We start from the raw sequence: 21913 nt of genomic DNA, 5'->3' as shown, positions 1-21913 counted from the left end.
GTTAGTATGTCATATTTATAGACAACCACACAAATTATCTGTGTACAAACGTTATAATTTACACAGGATGAAAGGCAATTTAAATGTGATTTTCTTGAAGAAAAATAGATATGGAATATTGGCTATTCTAACAGCAGCAGCCAGTAATAATACTGCTTACAATTACCAGTAATTTCAATCTGTTAGGAGAGGAGGAAAAATTATATAGTTACTTGTTAATAAGTTACACACCAACAGTGTTCAATTGTAAGCAGAAAACATACTTTCAAATGTTTCTTTGTGCCACTCCATTCAATGAGACTCCATCAGCCTTTTTACAGATAACTTTTTGAAATCCCTGTATCAAGAATGAGTCCTCAGAGAATAGAAGAAAGTACAACTCACAGCTGTTGATAAGCCACACAATGTATCTATTTTTCATCTGAAAATAACCAACCTTCTTTGAGTTGAATGGATTTTACTATTACTGCATTCATCATCCTTGGTATCATGCACACATAGGCCAACATAATTAGATAGGTTCTACATTCTTGTATTTAAAACACTGACTCAGCAACTTACTCTGTCTACTTAAGAAACTGGATCCTTGTTGGGTATCTATGCAGGTATTGATGCAAAATACAATTTGGAGGCTGACGGATGAATGTGTGATGCTGCAACCCAATTTCACTGTGCAGCTGCCAAGGATGGTAAACTGGGGACATGTCAATACCAGTACATAAAGTCTTTGTGAATATCTTTTTGTGTACTCAGTTGGATAGTAACTGTGTCTCACAGACAGGTGCATGAACAATACATGCAGATGTCAGCATTTGAGAGAGAGCGTGTAGTTGGCTCAAAGAGGGTGGTTGGAGTAGTTGGTGAATCACTCAACATGTGAGTACGAGTGATACCATTATTTGACAGTGTTTGTAGGAGTGGGTGAACAATCACAGAACAACATGAAGAAAGAAGCAGTTGACCTAGAAAGATGCAGAACGTGAGAGCTTAGCAATCATCAGAGTGGCACTCAGAGCCCTGGATTCATCATTATCATTGATCTAACATGCAACTAGTGCTCCATTGACCATAAGGACCATTAATAGATATCTCACAGAAATGAGGCTGACCTCACGGTGCCCCTTGTGCTGACTACTGTTGACCTCTGTACACCAACTAGCCCATTTGCATTGGTGTCATGCACATTTGGCCTGGAGTCTCATTGACTGGAGTATAATTGTATTTAGTGATTAACCCCACTTTGAACTGAGCCCCGATGACCAGTGGAGATTTCTCTGGAGATGTCCCAATTAGTAGTGGTATACCAACTTGACTGCTGCCTGCTGTATGACCTGACAACAGGAGTGATGGTTTGTGGTGCAATTTCATTTCATAGTAGGACCCTTTTGGTTGTCATCCATGGCACCCTTGCAGCATAATAGTACACTGGCAATGTTCTATACCCCATGTTGTTGCCATTCATGGCAAAGCATCCTGGGCTTACATTTCTGCAAAATAATGCCCACCTGCCCACGGTGAGAGTTTCTGCTGCTTGTCTTCATGCTTGCCAAACCCTACTTTGGCAAGCTCTTCCCAATTGCAAACAATTGTATTATTATGGGCATGGCCCCCCAACCAGCTCAGGATTTTGATGATCTGACTCATCAGTTAGACAGAAATTGGCACAAAATCTCTTAGGAGGACATCAAACGATTTTATTAATCAATGTCAAGCTGAATAACAGCTTGCATAAGGGCCACAGGTGGACCAACACATTATTGAGTTGTTGAATTTGTGTAGCTCTTTCTCTTGAATAAATCATCCCATTTTTCTGAAACTGTAATAATTTGTTTGTGTGTACATGTACATAACATCTAACAATTTCCATCCCATTTGGATAATTCCTTCATGGTGGATTGAAACCTCCCCCCCCCCCCCCCCCCACACACACACACACACATAGAGTGTATTATGATTCACTGTAAAACTAACAACCAATATAAGGAAAGAGAAATGAAGATTATTGTTTAAAATTCTGTTCACTGTGAGGTCATTAAAGGTAGATTCTGATATAAAATGAGTAGAAACACGAAATTATGTTGCAAGCTTTGAGCCAACATCACTATTTTAAGTATAACTGCTCTCATCTTGAAGATGCCACAAGTACTTGTGACACTTAATGCATTAACTTATAAACTGAAATGTAGTTTAAAGGAATGCCAAGGTCATTTGGAAATGATGAGATTAACAAAATGTAATTTTCTCTGAAAATTGCACAGCTGTATGGAATCATTATTGAGAAAGTTTAACTATCAAAATTTAAAACATACACACAAGGGGGAAAAACAATTTTTTGCAGAGTTTCTCAGTTCTGAAAATGTTGAATGATCAAAATTGTAATATCTTGGAAGAAAGTGATGTGTAGCTTTTGGGCATGGAATACATCTTTTGAACTTGAACTTTAGTCATTTGTAATAAAACAAAAAACATTGTTCTACATAAAAAAGAGAAAAATATTGTATGCTTACATGTAATAAATCACTTTACAGCATCGTGGATGGGGGACTGAGTTAGTACCTCAGCACATTGCAGAACTGTACAGCAAGCAAATGACTCTTTGGGAACAAGTATCACGCAGAAGTTCATTGTCTGCACTGTCTTTGGCTTCTACAACCCCAAGGTGACTTTCATTTTGTAATTTCTGATTTTTGATAAAGTTTATGTTTTACTGTGACTTATGTCTAGATCTATAATTCAACTTTTTTTGTTTCATGGGAACAATGATAACAACTTGCAATGCATGTAGTGTTTTTTGTTGCATACCCCAATGTCTTTGAGCCATTTATAAAAGTAATATCATCTAAAGCAGGCCTGGCCAAGGTTTGTGCTCTTGGAGTGCACTCACTCTCCACAAGTGCAGCTAAGTTTGCCCAGCACCCCAGCTTTCCCCACCACTGAGCTATTCCAGCAGGGGTGTGAATGAGATGGTTATATACCAAATGCTGCACATGTGGGAAATTTAGAAGGCTGTGTTTACTACATAGTGCAACTGCTTCTAACATCCAAATCTCCAGATGTCAGACAGACAGATCAGTACCAAACATCGTATATTAACAGAGCATCAACCAAAACATTGATATAGTTTGTGCTTTGTGCTGTCATCCAGGAGAATGTGCATAAACGGTAGGTAATAAGTAACTCCTGCCCTAAAGAGCACAGGGAAGGTGTAACTGTGAGCATTTGTTGTATAGAGCTCCCATGAGAAGTTGGTAGAGCATTAGTTTCTTGTATCAAGGGTCCTGGGTTTGAGCCCTAGTCATGCCAGTTTTGTACTGTAGTAAGTGTGAAACTGTCATATGGGACAACATGTTTCTGCCATGTAAAAGGCCTGTTCAGAGTTTATAGCAATGTTGTACTGACAGTCTGCTTTTGCTTCATTTATTTGAAAGTAGCAAACCTATAGAGAACATCTGTAGTTTCACAGAATAAACATTAACAATTGGAAGAATAAAGGAACCACAACATCACACAAGCAGAAGTAGGAACAGTAACAACAGCAAAAACATTAATAATGATAATAATTATAAACAAAATAATAAGAATAATTGTAAGTTCATAATGTTCAGGAATCAATACAAGCATTACCACACACACAAACATGGTGTTGTTCAGTCTGGAATGACAGTTTCACAATAGTGCTTGCATACCAAGAAGTGTGTGAAACAAATCACTTTTGTACACCAAGCACATTTGATGAATGCCATATTTGTGCATCCAACCTGTAGATTGCAGTTAGATTGCAGAATGGAACTTTCTGAAACAGAACTGTATCAATATTCAAAGGATCTGGGTTTCTCAATGAGTTTATTCATCATTAAGCTGTGATGGTGAGAATTATAGAAAAGTGGAGTACATAACTGATTGTATGAGAGGGACTGCAGCTTAAGTAGATTATTCCATTAATCTCTTCTGAAGAACCTTGACCAGCATCAGAGATTTTAGAAATCATTAGCTTTTACATTTTGAAGAAATGAAGATCAAGCAGTTGATGAATGGAGGTTGTGTTTGCTGGAATTACGTGAATTGTGATTTTGTCTTCTGGCAGGTTATTTTGTATGTGCAGGCCATGAAGAACACTGCCATCTTTGTGAAGCCTGTAAGGAACCAGTATTAGCAGACATTTTTCTCCACTGGTATTTTGTTTCACTACCACTTTTTGTAGAAATGTCCTGGACAGTTCTTTGGTCATTTTCCAGAGGAATGAGAGTGGGCAATTAAATTCAGTGCTGCAGACATTGACTGACATATATAAGCACTCAAAGAAAGAGGCTCTTGAAGAACTACAGACAACTCTGGAGCAAATTTGGCTGTCTTTGGAAGCAATGGAATAACTGTGTATGTATGTGAGGTCACGTGAATAGATTGTACAATCCCTACAGTATCTGTAGATCCTCTAGCTTCAAGAGAGTGCAGCCCACAGTCATATTGTTGTTGAATCAACTTTCATGAGCACTAGATATGTACATCTGTGTAGGCTGTCATGAATGTGTGATTTGTTTGTTACCCGTCCTCTCTACTGTTTTTTATGTCATTTCTGTTCTGGTACATTTTCACTGTAACAAAAGATTTGACTTTACAACTTATAATACTATTTTTATGCTTCCAGCGCAATACTCAACTGTCATGTGCATCAAAGCTTGGGAAATTTAACTACCTTGCTTTTCTTTTTGCCCACAATTATATGTCTACATCATGAAGACATCATCCCTTCCAGCAATTCTCTTTGAAGATCTCCAGCACGTGCATCATAATATATTTGTACCTATCTCTTACAGACATTATTCTCTCCACTTATCCACCACTGTTTCCACTGAAACAACATACATCATGCAGAACATCTGGTGAGAAATCTGTTTTTCATTACAGACACCAATGTACAAATATTTGAGTTGACTTCAGCTGCTTTTTGGCATTAAGCTAATATTTCAGCATTTTGATTTTCTTGTTTGTTGAGGAAAACAATTCCCTTTTCTCCTTTTATGGTATTTTATCATTTCCATCATTTGAGGACTCTCCTGGTGGCGATATCAAAGACATTGACTCTTGTCCATATACTTGGACAAGAATGAATGATTCTGCTCCATCTGGTGTGGGCTCATTGATATGTAATGTTTCCCCTATGGTGAAATTTAACACCTTCCACTGACCAGTCACATCCAGTACGAATGCTGCACACTTTCTGGCATCTTCAGTTATTTCCGTTGTTGTAGGTACACAGGTGTCACTATGCAAAAATTCGATGAGAATGTCAGCAGTGATCTAGGGATTCATGTCACAAAACAGCAGTCAGTTGCAGCAGTGGCAGTATTGTGCAAACTGGACAGCAATTCCAGACCTGCTTCTTTATGTATGCACAAACAAAACACTTTAGCCACAACACACACCTCTGATGTACAGTAGTGCTGCCATCTAGCAGTAAATTGTTATTATTATTGTTATTACTACTATTTATACTGTTATGACATGATGAAAGTACAATTGTACAGTCATAACTGTGGGTTCTTGGATTGTTCTGGGAGGTGGCTGATTGGAACTACAACATATGAAACATTAGTTTACTTTATTACAAGAATGATAAAGAGATTTACTTAACTTTATACAATCCACTGCAACAGGAGTGCATTGAATATTTACAACTGTCTTCAAACAGCAAAGCATCACTTGCTGCATCCAATTACATACTCTTCTCTTGAAGTGCATTTCCATTTGAGACTTGAATAGCACTGGTGTCCTAACTAGATGATGCTGACTGCTTTATTACAGGTCATGAACTGAGACAGACCGAGTTCATGCTCAGCTCTATAACAACCTCTGTGTGGTGGCACTGTGGTGTTGAGAGAGAGTGTTTCTTCAGGAGCACCTCCCATTCATCATTGCAGATTGCAGTGAGACATTGCTAACTTTGGTGTGGCACCAAATTTTTTAGACAATACCATAAATACTTCCACATGTGTGATGCAATTTTTTCTTTATTCTTCTGTTCCAATTGCTTATGTTTATTCTGTGAAACTACAAATGCACTCTATAGGTTTGTTACTTTCAAATAAATGAAGCAATAGTGGACTTCCAGCAGAACATTGCTATAAATTCTGGACAGTCTTTTTACATGCCAGGAATATGTTGTCCTCTGTGACAGTTTCACACATACACCAGTACAAAAATTGGTGTGACCAGGTCTCTACAAACTAACACTCTACTGACTTTCCCATGGAAGCTCTACACAACAGACACTCAGCTTTTCTTTTACTGTGCTCTGTAGGTCAGGAGTTACTTATTACTTACCATTTACACACATTCTGCTGCACAACAGCACATAGCCCAAACTATACTGCAGTTCTGGTTGATACTCTGTTGATATATAACATTTGGTACTGATCTGAATATCTGATATCTGAAGGTTTGGGTGTAAGAGGTGAATATTGGAGCATATTTTCATAAGCAGAATCGTGTGTGTTTATTTTAATCTTTTTATTTTTCTGCCAAAAGAACAAATTTTATTACTTAACTAAATAAGTACATTAGATAGAGTTAATACAGTGAGCAGGACTACAAAAACCTATACATACAGGCATTTAACATTAAGGTGTGATGTTTGTAAACTTATTCACATTTCAATTTTAGAATATGTTATATATCTGTAAGTGTGGTTCATTATATATTCAAACACATGGAGGTACGCAGACTTAAAATCTGTTAAACCCAAATACTGATGGGGCTTTGTCAGTTTCATAACAGGAAAAATAAATGTTTGCACACATTTATTGAATGTGCTTTGAATGTAGTTTCTCTGTGCAGTCAAGAATATTGCTCTTGGGGTAACATTTTATAAAAGTCTTGTAAATTCCTGGTTTGGACAAACAGGCCATTGAGCTGGGTGTACATCTACAAGCTCAAGTTGGAAGTAATGAGGTACACCAGTAGTCAAAAGTGAGAACAGTCTGACAGAGAAATGTAAATCAGTGTCCAGTTGTGAAATGTCTTGGAATCTCCTTCAGAACTCATAATGAAATGTTTCAGTTACTCAAATGTGTTATGTATAGTCTACAAATGACTGTCTTGAGTTTTAGGAAGCATTTCATGCCATGAACTTGAAGTTGATTTTTCCAAAGTATTAATTTTTGTGTGATGGTATCAGTGTTGATCATCATATCTGTTGCCAAATGATTCTCCATTCACACTCATTGAGTGCTGTTTGATCAGGCACAATCTAAAGTAATCATTTAATGTTATATTTATCATTTGTTTTTATGTAAATATAATATTAAAACATTAGATATATGTGCACTTCAGCCTTGACCAAATTCTCAGTATAGTTCATTAAAAGATGGATGACTGTCAGCTGATCAGAACCATCACAGTTCTTATTGAGAGTTCAAATACATTGCATGGTTGTCCTGAAAAGGAGAGTTTTACTACCTCATGAGCTTCTGGGTGCTTGATTTTAGAAGAATAACACTCTTTTTCATAGGACTTAATTGTATACAGTAAAATTACCCATTCCCCGAGTCCAGTGTGTGATGAACACAGTTACTCTGTATTTAGTTGCTTTATGCGCTCTAAGTAAAAATCTGTGCTAATATTACATTGGTAAATTTTTGTTGAAGGAAAGTTCAGGTAGAATGTAAGTACTTTTGGATTAGAGGAGACCACTCACCAAAAATCGGAGTCATCAATAGGCATACACAAAAAGAAAGAATACTAGCTATATTTTAGAGTTATCCTTATTAGTGCTAGGGTAAAATCCCTAATGAAGGATATGGTTCAGTTCTTTCAGTCTAGGGTGATATTCAGTGACAAAGGGGGCACTCCTTTGTAGCTGATACTTGTGGGAGTGCTGGCAGGATTGGGGTTGTGTGAGAAAATGGCATGAGAAATTTGTTTGTGGTCTAGGTTTGGGCAGTAGTGGCTGTGTTGGAATGCTTCAATGGGACCTTCAGCATACTGGGCAAGGGAGTTGTCATCATTGCAGATACATCATTTACAGATGGCTAGGCTGTATAGGAGGTATTTTTTGGTGTGTAACGGATGGCAGCTGTCGATTTGCAGGTACTGTTGGTGGTTAGCGGTTTAATGTGGAGAGAGATGTGGATAGAGTTACCAGAGAGGTGGAGGTCAATAACCAGGAAGGTGGCACACTGGGTTGATGGTGACTAGGTGAAGCAGATGGGACAGAAAGTGAGGAGGGAATGAGGGTAGAGTGGTTTGGCTCTGGATTCAGATCATTAAGATACCATCAATTAACTAGAACCAGACTAGAGTATTGAAGTTATTGAAGGCCAGAAAGGTTTTCTCTAGATGGTCCATAAACAAGCAGGCATAGGAGGGTGCCAAGTGGGTGCCCATTACTGTGCCTCAGATCTCTTTGTATATTTTCCCTTCAAAGAAACATAGTTGTGAGTCAGGTTGTAGTTGGTGAGGTGTATAAGGAATAAGGTAGTGGGTTTGTAATCTGAAGGTTATTGGGAGAGGTAGTGTTCAATAGCTGCAAGGCCATGAGCATAAGGGATGTTGGTGTATAAGGAGTTCGCATCAACAGTGATAAGTAGGGATCCTGTAGGTAAATGGGTGGGGATGGTGGAGAGCCAGTGAAGAAAGTTGTTGGTATCTTTAATGTGGGAGGCTAGGTTTTGGGCAGTTGGTTGGAGGTGTTGGTCAATAAGAGCAGAAATTCCTTCAGTGGGAGCACAACAGTCAGCTACAATGGATTGTCCTAGATTGTTGAGTTTGTGTATTTATGGAAGCATATAGAAGGTGGGTTTGTGGGTGTCATTGGGGTCAGGAGAGAGGTGGACAAGGGGGAGAGGTTCTGGGAAGGGCCTATAGTTTTCAGTAGAGATTGGAGGTTATGTTGGACTTCTGGGATGGGATCACTGTGGCAGAACTTGTAGGTGGGAGAGTCGGACAGTTGGCAGAGGCACTGTCAGGTGGTCAATGTGATTCATCATGACAGTAATGGAACATTTGTCCGTAGGGAGGATGATTAGATCAGATCCTGTTTTCAGGTTCTGCATGACTGTCCTTTCTTCTGCTGAAAGGTTAGTGTTCTTGGAAAGGGCCCTTAGAAAGGATGATGAGACCAAGTTGGAGGTGAGGAATTCCTGGAAGGTTACCAGGGGATGGTTGAGTGGGAGGTGGGGGGAGGGGGGGTAGGAGGGTCGCAGTTGGGTGGTAGTATGAAGTTGGACAGGCGAGGTAATGTTGGGACTAGGTAGGCTTTAGTTGGAGCGATTGGTGGCTAAGAAGTGTTTCCACTATAGGGATCGGGAGAAGGGGAGTAGGTCTTGTGTGGGGCTGAAGGTGAGGCCTTTGGATTGGACTGAAACTTCTGCAGACTGAGGTGTTCAGTGGAAGGGTTAACAACAGTGTTTTGTGTTTGCTTGGGGTCTGGGTTTTGTGGAGCATTGGAAGGAAGTTCTGGAGGATATGGTAAATTTGAAAAGTCAGCTAGGCAGGGTCTGAATGCTATGAGGGTTGATTGGAGTTTCGTTGTGAGTAGGATGGATGTTTACAGATAGTGGTGCCCCAAGGCCAGATCACCTGTGAAAGAAGCCATGTCATACCCCATCTCTGCTGCAAACACTGCACAACTTTTTATGTTGGTATCACTACCAAGGAGCCGTCCAGCAGGATGAATGGCCACCACCAAACTGTTTCCAAGAACAAAGTTCACCACTCAGTGTCACAACATGCAGCTGAACACAACTCTTTCAATTTCAGTTGCTACTTCACAACCTGGGCCATTTGGACCCTTCTCTCCACCACCAGCTTCTCTGAACTATGCTGATGGGAGTTATCTTTGCAACACATTTGTCACTCCTGTAACCACCCTGGCCGCAATATCTGGTAACCCTCTGTCCCCACACCCCCTACCCAAAGATTTCTGCTTCTTCCATCCTGTCAGCCCCTCCCATTTCATGTTTCCAAGTCACATTCAGCATGTGCCACACTCCACCAGCTCCAACAACTGTGCACCATATGCCTAACCCATGTACCTGCCACCCCTACTGCCACATTCCTAGCCAGCAAACCCTGAGGTACTAGCCACCCACGTTCAATCCCTCTCCCTGCCTCACAACTCCCTGTCCCTCTAATAACCCCACCTGACACAACACCCACCACAATACAGTCCACCTGCCGAAATGTAGCTCTGGCATTGTTTTTCCATCTGGCAGCATGTTTGGGAATAACTACAAATGTATGTGTGTTTATGTGCATGTGTGTGTTTTTCGTGTGTATTTTACTCCAGCTCAAGAATTAATCCAAAAGCTAGCAAGTTTTCCTAATTTTTGTTTGTTCCTATCAACAAATCAATGCTTCTCCTTCTCGGTGAGTGGTCTCCTTTCATTCAAAAGTATTTACATTGATGAATTTTTCACATACATAAGTATTTATTTTTTAATTGACAAAACATGTCCATGATATTGGATACACAGTAAAACAAAACTTGGGAAAGCATATATCTTTTCGTTACAACAGTTCTTACATACAGGGAAATATATTCTGTGGAGCATAAATACATTTTTATAGCTATCAGCTACACATCTACATTTACATGATCACTCCAATTCAAAATTAAATGCCTGGCAGTCAACTTTATTCATTACTGGTTTCAATTTTTACAACCAAACCTCACTGGAAAACTAAACAACAAGTAGACAAAAACATCTGTAATATACATGGACAAAAACCATGAAAAATATAAGAATTTTACTTATGTACATTAAAATCATACTCAGTGCTTACATCAGATGGATTAAAAATACACACTACTCATAAGCCTACATGACTCATTAGCATACCAAATACAATGGTCTCAGAGTGGTCTATAAAATACACATAATTTAATCAATGTCATAAATCACACAGACAGGTCGCATAAAAACTACTGACAGTTAATAGATAAATGTCATCAAAATAACATGTAATGTAAGATCACAAAAGAGTGTAAAAACACATGAGGATGTGCAATGTAGTCATTAGAAAATGTCAGTGACTTCAGTTGACACAAGACTGGTTCAGTATTGACAACATGTTGTGGTTACTATCAACAAATGACATACGTTGAGTACAGCTTAAGTATAACATGCCTAAATGATGCTACATCATAAAAAAAAACGTGCTAACCAACCTAACTTGTATGACAAGCTCATTGATTGTAATTACCACGTACAAATATCTTTATACACTGAGGTGACAGAAGTCAGGGAATACATCTACATCTACATCTATACTCCGCGAGCCACCTTACGGTGTGTGGCGGAGGGTACTTATTGTACCACTATCTGATCCCCCCTTCCCTGTTCCATTCACGAATTGTGCGTGGGAAGAACGACTGCTTGTAAGTCTCCGTATTTGCTCTAATTTCTCGGATCTTTTCGTTGTGATCATTACGCGAGATATATGTGGGCGGTAGTAATATGTTGCCCATCTCTTCCCGGAATGTGCTCTCTCGTAATTTCGATAATAAACCTCTCCGTATTGCGTAACGCCTTTCTTGAAGTGTCCGCCACTGGAGCTTGTTCAGCATCTCCGTAACGCTCTCACGCTGACTAAATGTCCCCATGACGAATCGCGCTGCTTTTCGCTGGATCATGTCTATCTCTTCTATTAATCCAACCTGGTAAGGGTCCCATACTGATGAGCAATACTCAAGAATCGGACGAACAAGCGTTTTGTAAGCTACTTCTTTCGTCGATGAGTCACATTTTCTTAGAATTCTTCCTATGAATCTCAACCTGGCGCCTGCTTTTCCCACTATTTGTTTTATGTGATCATTCCACTTCAGATCGCTCCGGATAGTAACTCCTAAGTATTTTACGGTCGTTACCGCTTCCAATGATTTACCACCTATGGCATAATCGTACTGGAATGGATTTCTGCCCCTATGTATGCGCATTATATTACATTTATCTACGTTTAGGGAAAGCTGCCAGCTGTCGCACCATGCATTAATCCTCTGCAGGTCCTCCTGGAGTACGTACGAGTCTTCTGATGTTGCTACTTTCTTGTAGACAACCGTGTCATCTGCAAATAGCCTCACGGAGCTACCGATGTTGTCAACTAAGTCATTTATGTATATTGTAAACAATAAAGGTCCTATCACGCTTCCCTGCGGTACTCCCGAAATTACCTCTACATCTGCAGATTTTGAACCGTTAAGAATGACATGTTGTGTTCTTTCTTCTAGGAAATCCTGAATCCAATCACAAACCTGGTCCGATATTCCGTAAGCTCGTATTTTTTTCACTAAACGTAAGTGCGGAACCGTATCAAATGCCTTCCTGAAGTCCAGGAATATGGCATCAATCTGCTCGCCAGTGTCTACGGCACTGTGAATTTCTTGGGCAAATAGGGCGAGCTGAGTTTCACATGATCTCTGTTTGCGGAATCCATGTTGGTTATGATGAAGGAGATTTGTATTATCTAAGAACGTCATAATACGAGAACACAAAACATGTTCCATTATTCTACAACAGATTGACGTAAGCGAAATAGGCCTATAATTATTCGCATCTGATTTATGACCCTTCTTGAAAATGGGAACGACCTGCGCTTTCTTCCAGTCGCTAGGTACTTTACGTTCTTCCAGCGATCTACGATAAATTGCTGATAGAAAGGGGGCAAGTTTTTTAGCATAATCACTGTAGAATCTTAAGGGTATCTCGTCTGGTCCGGATGCTTTTCCGCTACTAAGTGATAGCAGTTGTTTTTCAATTCCGATATCGTTTATTTCAATATTTTCCATTTTGGCGTCCGTGCGACGGCTGAAGTCAGGGACCGTGTTACGATTTTCCGCAGTGAAACAGTTTCGGAACACTGAATTCAGTATTTCTGTCTTTCTTCGGTCGTCCTCTGTTTCGGTGCCATCGTGGTCAACGAGTGACTGAATAGGGGATTTAGATCCGCTTACCGATTTTACATATGACCAAAACTTTTTAGGGTTCTTGTTTAGATTGTTTGCCAATGTTTTATGTTCGAATTCGTTGAATGCTTCTCTCATTGCTCTCTTTACGCTCTTTTTCGCTTCGTTCAGCTTTTCCTTATCAGCTATGATTCGACTACTCTTAAACCTATGATGAAGCTTTCTTTGTTTCCGTAGTACCTTTCGTACATGATTGTTATATCACGGTGGATCTTTCCCCTCGCTTTGGACCTTAGTCGGTACGAACTTATCTAAGGCGTACTGGACGATGTTTCTGAATTTTTTCCATTTTTGTTCCACATCCTCTTCCTCAGAAATGAACGTTTGATGGTGGTCACTCAGATATTCTGCGATTTGTGCCCTATCACTCTTGTTAAGCAAATATATTTTCCTTCCTTTCTTGGCATTTCTTATTACACTTGTAGTCATTGATGCAACCACTGACTTATGATCACTGATACCCTCTTCTACATTCACGGAGTCGAAAAGTTCCGGTCTATTTGTTGCTATGAGGTCTAAAACGTTAGCTTCACGAGTTGGTTCTCTAACTATCTGCTCAAAGTAATTCTCGGACAAGGCAGTCAGGATAATGTCACAAGAGTCTCTGTCCCTGGCTCCAGTTCTGATTGTGTGACTATCCCATTCTATACCTGGTAGATTGAAGTCTCCCCCTATTACAATAGTATGATCACGAAACTTCTTCACGACGTTCTGCAGGTTCTCTCTGAGGCGCTCAACTACTGCGGTTGCTGATGCAGGTGGTCTATAGAAGCATCCGACTATCATATCTGACCCACCTTTGATACTTAACTTAACCCAGATTATTTCACATTCGCATTCGCTAATAACTTCACTGGATATTATTGAATTCTTTACTGCTATAAATACTCCTCCACCATTGGCGTTTATCCTATCCTTGCGGTATATATTCCATTCTGTGTCTAGGATTTCGTTACTGTTCACTTCCGGTTTTAACCAACTTTCCGTTCCTAATACTATATGCGCACTATTTCCTTCAATAAGAGATACTAATTCAGGAACCTTGCCCTGGATACTCCTGCAGTTTACCAATATTACGTTAACTTTCCCTGTTTTTGGTCTCTGAGGACGGACGTTCTTTATCAACGATGATAATGTCCTCTCTGGTAAGCCGTCAGGTATTTTATTGTTTCGCCCAAGGGGGGGGTCCCTCTAACCTAAAAAACCCCCGTGTGCACGCCACACGTACTCTGCTACCCTAGTAGCTGCTTCCGGTGTGTAGTGCACGCCTGACCTGTCTAGTATTGTGTTGGACATCCTTTTGCTCAGCATAGTGCAGCATCTCAATGTGGCCTGGACTCAACTAGTCATTGGAAGTTCTCTGCAGAAATATTGAGCCATGCTGCCTCTATAGCCATCCATAATTGTGAAAGTGTTGCCAGTGCAGGATTCTGTTCACAAACTGATCTCCAGATCAGGTACCATACATGTTCAATGGGATCAATATCAGGCAATCTGGGTGGACAGACCGTTAACTCAGACTTTCCAGAATGTGTTTGAAACACATCATGAACAATTATGGCCCTGTGATATGGCTCAATGTCACCATAAAAATTTCATCATTGTTTGGGAACACGAAGTCCATGAATGGTCAAAAATGGTCTCCAGGTAGCCAAACATAACCATTTCCAGTCAATGATCAGTTCAGTTGGCCCAGAGGACCCAGTCAATTCCATGTAAACACAGCTCACACCATTCTGGAGCCACCACCAGCTTGCCCAGTGCCTTGTTGACAATTTGGTCTCATGGCTTCAGGGGGTATGTGTCGCACACAAACCCTACCATCAGCTCTTACCGACTGAAATCTGGACTCGTATAACAAGGTCACAGTTGTCCAGTCATCTAGGGTCCAACCAGTATGATCACAAGCCCATGAGAGGCACTGCAGGCAATGTTGTGCTGTCAGCAAAGGCATTGGCATCAGTCATATGCTGCCATAGCCAAACTTCGCTACACTGGCCTAACGGATGCATTTGTTGTACATCCCACATTGATTTGTTGCACATCCCACATTGATTTATGCAGTTAGTTCATGCAGTGTTGCTTATCTGTTAGTACTGACAACTCTGTGCAAGCGCCACTGCTCTCGGTTGTTAAGTGAAAGCCATCAGCCATGTCCCTGATGAGAGGTACTACCTGAAATTTCATACTCTTGACACGCTCTTGACACTGTGGATCTCAGAATATTGACTTCCCTAATGAGTTCTGAAATGGAATGTACCATGTGTCTAGCTCCAACTACCGTTCCACATTCAAAGTCTGTTAATTCCTGTTATGTGGCCATAAACACATTGGACACCTTTTCACATGAATCACCTTAGTAAAAATGACAGCTTTGTCAATGCACTGCCCTTTTATACCTTGTGTAAGCAGTGCTCCCACCATCTATATATGTGCATATCATTATCCCTTGACTTTTGTCACCTCAGTGTATAATATTATCATTATTATAACAATACCAAAAACACATATCTTAGAAGATATCATTTGTGTGATTTGTTTAGTTGAAATATTTTATGATGTAGTGTCATTTAGACTTGTTCTCCTTATATTGCAGGGTGATTCACAAAGGTATGCAAATATTTTAAAATGTTATTCTATAAGTAAAACTAAAGAAAAATGTTTATATAAACATAGGTCCACAAATGTTTAGTTACGGAGTTATGGCTAATAAATTTTGCCTGAACTTTAGCAACTTTGCTAACATGAAGCCATTGCAAAAGTGTATGAGGTTAAAGTGCAGCGCAATTTCCATTTATTTTGTTGTTATTGGTCCATTGAATCTAATAAAACATGTTCCAGATGTGTATCTGCAGTAGTTTTCCAGAACATCCAGAGAAGCAAAGAAGTAAATTCATAAAATTTTTAATTTATTTACTTCTTGGCCCAATTTGTTTTTTAAATTCCAGACAGTTGTACAAAGTTTTCAATGGAACTTAATTTTGGATAAATGATGGTAATAACATTAACTGAAACTGTGTGAATGTGTCAGATAATCTGCTTTTATTAATACTAAAATTGAATTCTCTACAACTTCTGTTGAAAACTTTGTGAAATTGTCTGGAATTTAAAAAAATGGGCTATGTAGTTAATAAATTAAAAATTTTGTGACTTTACTTTTTTGCTTCTCTGGAAGTTCTGGAAAACTACTGCATATACACGTCTGGGACATGTTTTATTACATTCAACAGACCAATAACAATAAAATAAATGGAAATTATGTTATACTTTAACCTCATACAGCTTTGCGATGGCTTCATATTAGTGAAGTTGCTTAATTCCAAGCAAAATCTTTTATTAGCCATAACTCTGCGAAAAACATTTGCAGACCTATGTTTATACAAACATTTTTCTTTAGTTTTACTTGTAGAATAACATGTTAAAATATTTGCATATCTTTGTGAATCAATCTGTGTATTCAGGTGTATATTGTTTCACTGATAGTAACAGCAGCATTAGTCTTTTATTAGTTGTACTCTTTCACTTTTTGTAATGACTATTTTTCAGATCTTCACATGTTTTTACTCTTCTGTATTAGCCTCTTTGGTGATCTTTGGTTACATGTGCCTCTGATAACACTCGCTGTTATAACCTTTAATCACTAATAAATTGCGTGGATATACAAACATAGAAACAATAGTTGGTTACATGCTACCAATTCCGTATCGGTCATTCGACTGCCATGCCGTGACATGCGGCCGGCGCCATTCATAGCTAGGTGGCGCTCCCGCGCACAGCCGAGTTGCGGAGCGCCTCTATCGCTGTTGGCGCGTACTGACGTGGCGGCACTCTTAAATGTCGTGGCACTGTCACAACACTTTTCCCCCCTCGAAAAAAAAAAAAAACACTCACTTCCTGGGAGACACAGACAGCGTGGAGACATCCATGGCCTCTTGGGAGGCCCCGAGAAAATCCTGCGGAGAAACACGAGAGTACGGTCGAAAATGTCCAGGACGGAAGCCCGTGCATGGAACGTGCCTCCTGGACGAGATGACGGGTGAAAACTTCGGATCAGCATCCATAGGTGTCGACGACCTGGGGGTGTGCTCCAGCGAGATGGGTTCTGGAGAAGGCGGTGTCGCGACTGGGGCCGGTTCCGGCGTACTCGGAAGCAGTAGTGACGTCGGCTGCAGCAACATGCACGGGAGATCGGCAGCAGCAACAGGACTGGCTTCTCGGGCTGGTGGAGGCGAAGGAAGGGGCGGTGGCACCGGCATGGCCACCACTCGTGGGCATGTCTGGTCGTAATGGCGAGCAACCATGCTGTCGTCCGTACGTATTTCACAAAGCCGGCGGCCGCGAAGCGCCTTGACCAACCCTGGAATCCATTTAGGGCAAGATCCATACCCTCATGCCAACTCATCGGCACCCACCGAGTATTTTCCCACACGAGGGGACACAGTACAAGGCCTGACAGGGTGAAGCAGGTGCAGTAGAGTGCGCGGTTGGCGGCCATGCAAGAGTTCAGCAGGGCTGTGATCACCCAGAGGCGTGAAGCGATAAGAACTCAAAAAATGCAACAGAGCATCATCTGTGGGAAAATCACTAAGGAATTTTTTCATCTGGCTTTTGAAAGTGCAGACAAGGCACTCGACCTCCCCATTTGATTGCAGATGGAAGGGCGGTGCTGATGAATCCCGTGTCCAGTACAAAAATCACGGAAGGCCTGCGAAGAGAACTGAGGGCCATTGTGTGATGATCGTGGATGGAAGACCTTCTAGCGCAAAGATTTTGGACAAAGCCAGCGTCGTCGCCGCAGTGGTGGGCGACGGACATCGAACAACAAACGGAAATTTCGAGAAGGCGTCAATCAACAGCAGCCAATAAGTGCCGAGGAAGGGGCCGGCAAAGTCAGCGTGCACCCGTTCCCATGGCTGCGCCGGGTCAGGCCATGGAGAGGGCATTGTACGGGGTGCAGCCAGTTGTTGAGCACACTGACCACACGCAGCAACCATGTGGGCGATGTCCGAATCAATACCGGGCCAATAAACGTGCCTGCGGGCCAGGGACTTAGTCCGAGAAATTACCCAATGGCCTTCATGCCACAGTTTGAGAACATCTTTGCGAAGAGAGGCTGGCACCACGACCCATTGAGATGTGCCATCCGTGGCCAGAAGAACACCACCATCACGAACAGACAGATGAAGGTGCAAGGCATGGTAATTGCAAAGGGGATCTGATGCCCGGCCCTTGGTCCTGTCCGGCCAACCCCGTTGAAGAAAACCGATCACCTGACACAGGACCGGGTCCCGCGCAGTAGCCGACGTGACCTGCGAACCTGTAAGCCAAAAACCCTCGACCGCACGACGTTCTGCCTCATCAATGTGGAAACAGAGTAGTTCATCTCGATCGAAAACCAGGTCGGGGCCCATCGGCAAACGCGACAACGTGTCAGCATTGGCGTGCTGGGCCGTGGGGTGATAGTGAATCTCATAGTGAAAACGAGACAAGTATAAGGCCCAACGTTGCAGGCGGTGAGCTGCCTTATCCGGAAGCGACGCCAATGGGCTGAACAGAGAGACCAGCCGCTTGTGGTCGGTGATGAGGTGAAACTTAGAACCATACAAAAAACGCTGAACTTTTTTAGAGCATAAATGATAGCGAGCGCCTCCTTTTCAATTTGAGAATAACGCCGTTGCGCATCGTTGAGGGTCTTGGAAGCATAGGCGATGGGTCGTCCCGACCCATCCTCATACCGATGGGCGAGAACAGCCCCTAGGCCATACTGGGACGCGTCAGTCGCCAGAACCAAGTGCTGACCCAGACGCCGACTGCAAATGAGCCTTCAGGCGGACAAAAGCCTGCTCACACTCGTCGGACCAACAGAAAGGAACGTTTTTGCGTAACTGCTGATGCAGAGGATGAGCTACCGCCACCGCGGATGGAATGAATTTGTGATAATAAGCAATCTTGCCTAGAAACGCCTGAAGTTCTTTTACCGTAGATGGCCGGGATAGAGCGGTAATGGCCGCAACATGCTGACATAGAGGACGTATACCCTCACGGGACAAGTGGAAACCAAGATACATGATGGAGGGTTGGAAGAACTGTGACTTGTCCAGACTGCACTTCAACCCAGCCGAATGCAGAACCCGAAACAGTGAACGCAAATTGCGAAGGTACTCCTCAGTGGAGGCCCCCATGACAACAATGTCATCCAGATAGTTTATGCAGCCGGGAACGGAAGCCGTGAGCTGCTCCAAAAACCGCTGAAAAATGGCCGGCACGCTAGCGACGCCAAACGGTAACTGCTGGTACTGATAACAACCCACAAGGAGTGTTGATGACGAGAAATTCCTTGGAAGACGCATCCAACGGCAACTGATGGTACGCCTCCAATAAGTCAAGCTTGGAAAAGAACTGGCCCCCAGCGAGCTTGGTAAATAACTCCTCAGGACGGGGAAGAGGATAAGTGTCAATGAGACTCTGAGCGTTGACAGTGGCTTTAAAATCACCACACAATCGCAGACTCCCATTTGGTTTGGAAACCACCATGATTGGCGATGCCCATTTGCTGGAGGTAACAGGAAGGAGAATCCCTGAAGCTGTTAACCTGTCTATCTCAGCCTTGACGGGTGCACGCAACGCCACCGGAATAGGGCGTGCCCGGAAAAACTTAGGGCGAGCTGTAGGTTTAAGAGTAATGTGGGCTTCAAAATCCTTGGCACGACCCAGACCAGCAGAGAACACGGACAAGAATTCAGAACACAATCCATCCAGCTGTTGATATGGAATATCCTCAGATATGAGGTGCACATCATCATCAATGGAGAACCCGAACAACTGGAAAGCATCATAACCGAACAGGTTTTCAGTGCCCGCATGATCCACCTCATAAAACGTGAGGGGCCTAACAACAGACTTGTAGGCAGTGGAAGCATCAAACTGGCCAACGATAGGAGTTTTCTGTTTATTATAAGTTCTCAGATTTCGCGTAACTGGAGACAAGGGAGGGGAGCCCACCTCCAAATACGTGCGAGAATTAATGAGAGTTACAGCAGAGCTAGAGTCCACTTGCATGCGAATGTCTTTATCCAGAACACGAACAGTAACAAACAACTTATTTGTTTGAGAAAGCACACAGTTAACGTCCATGTCCAATGCCTCGTCCTCGTCGACAGGAACTTTAGGGGACTGACACACAGAAGCAATGTGGCCTTTTTTCCTACATGAATTACATGTGGCCCAACGTTTTGGACATGCGGCCCTGTCATGCTGTACGAAACAACGTGGACAAGAAGGAAGTGCGGAACGAACCTGCTTTTGTGGTTGCTGTTTTCGCTGCGAGCGTGGCGGCCCAACGCGACGTTGTTGACGCGAGTGAACCGCCGCCACATCGTCGGTCCCCTGGGAAACAGGCAAATTGTCCGTGTCAAAAGTGGTCTGTATAGCGCCTACATCACACCATGTGTCTATTTGGGCACCAGCAGCATGAGACACTTCAAAAAATTGAGCGATGCTTAGAACTTCTGACAACGACGGGTTTGGCAATTGTAAGGCATGTTGCCGAACTTCTTTATCAGGAGCAAGCCGTAGAATAGCATCCCTAACCATTGAATCAGCATAAGACTCATGATGAGTGTCCATGACAAACTTACATTTTCTACTCAGACCGTGTAGTTCCGCCGCCCAAGCCCGGTAAGATTGATGGGGCTCTTTACGACACCGGTAGAACGCCACGCGGGCGGCAACGACATGGGTGTTTTTTCGGTAATAGTTAGACAATAAGTCACACATTTCTTGGAAGGACAGTGAGGCAGGTTCCCACAGCGGGGCTAACTGAGATAGCAGCTGATAGATCCGTGGGGAAATCCAAGATAGAAGTAACAACTTACACATAGGAGCGTCGACAACGCCGAAAGCCAAGAAGTGTTGCCGCAAACGCTTCTCATAATCCTCCCAGTCTTCAGCGGTCTCATCATAAGGAGGAAATGGAAGCGGAGAAGAGGAAGACAGACGATGAGTAAGTGACGTCGACAATGCCTGAATAGCAGCTGTCAGCTGTGTTTGCTGTTCAATGAGCACTTGCATAGGCTGTTCCATATCTGCCCCGACACGAACACACAAATCCACAACGCAGGAACAAAAATATCCCATCCTCGTCGCCAAAAAGTGTTAAAACCTTTAATCACTAATAAATTGCGTGGATATACAAACATAGAAACAATAGCTGGTTACATGCTACCAATTCCGTATCGGTCATTCAACTGCCGTGCCGTGACATGCGGCCGGCGCCATTCGTAGCTAGGTGGCGCTCCCGCGCACAGCCGAGTTGCGGAGTGCCTCTATCGCCTTTTGCGCGTACTGATGTGGCGGCACTCTTAAATGTCATGGCACTGTCACAACACTCACCTATTAACTAATATTAGTCTTTCTGCAACCTGTCAGTGTGATTTATGACATTGGCTAATGCATATGTATTTCACGTAATAATGTAAGACATCATCTTATTTGGTATGGTAATAAGTCATGTTTGTGTAGTATGCATTTCTTTAACCATCTAATGTACTGTTTTGTAAGTACAGAGTATGATTTTTTGTTGTTTTCATCTGTGTATACTAGAAATGTTTTCCGTATTTGTTGTTTAGTCTTCCAGTGTTGATGGCTGTAAAAACCAAAACTGGTCAAGAGTAAAGTTAAATGTCTGCAGCTGATAGCTATGGAAACAATTTCCTTCAAATATTTATCAGCTGTAGCAATTTATTTATACAAAATAACAGTCTGCAGAGGACAGGGTATGCTGTGCCACATCAACATAAGAATTAATTGAAAGTTGAAATTGTTACAATTCAGTTTATAGCATTAAATTGTGTATAAATTGGCCTCAATTATTAAAACAAACCTGTAAACACAACAGAATAAGTAATTTAGAGTTAGTTATTGCTGCAAGGAAAATTTAAGTTTAATTTACAC

At 41.9% G+C, this 21913-nt stretch overlaps 1 protein-coding gene across 1 annotated transcript in view; it reads left to right on the top strand.

The window, feature by feature from the left end:
• Positions 1 to 21913, top strand: part of LOC124722543 (microtubule-associated protein 1B-like) — a 633686-nt gene that overhangs the window by 391898 nt on the left and 219875 nt on the right. The window contains exon 8 of the mRNA XM_047247685.1: positions 2529 to 2659. Within this exon, the coding sequence (XP_047103641.1) occupies positions 2529 to 2659 (131 nt within the window). The remainder of the gene's footprint in view (positions 1 to 2528; positions 2660 to 21913) is intronic.

The sequence above is a fragment of the Schistocerca piceifrons genome, chromosome X, assembly GCF_021461385.2.
Source record: "Schistocerca piceifrons isolate TAMUIC-IGC-003096 chromosome X, iqSchPice1.1, whole genome shotgun sequence".
Lineage (NCBI taxonomy): Eukaryota > Metazoa > Arthropoda > Insecta > Orthoptera > Acrididae > Schistocerca > Schistocerca piceifrons.
The sequence above is the reverse complement of the archived record's forward strand: the minus strand, read 5'-3'. Positions and strand labels throughout refer to the sequence as shown.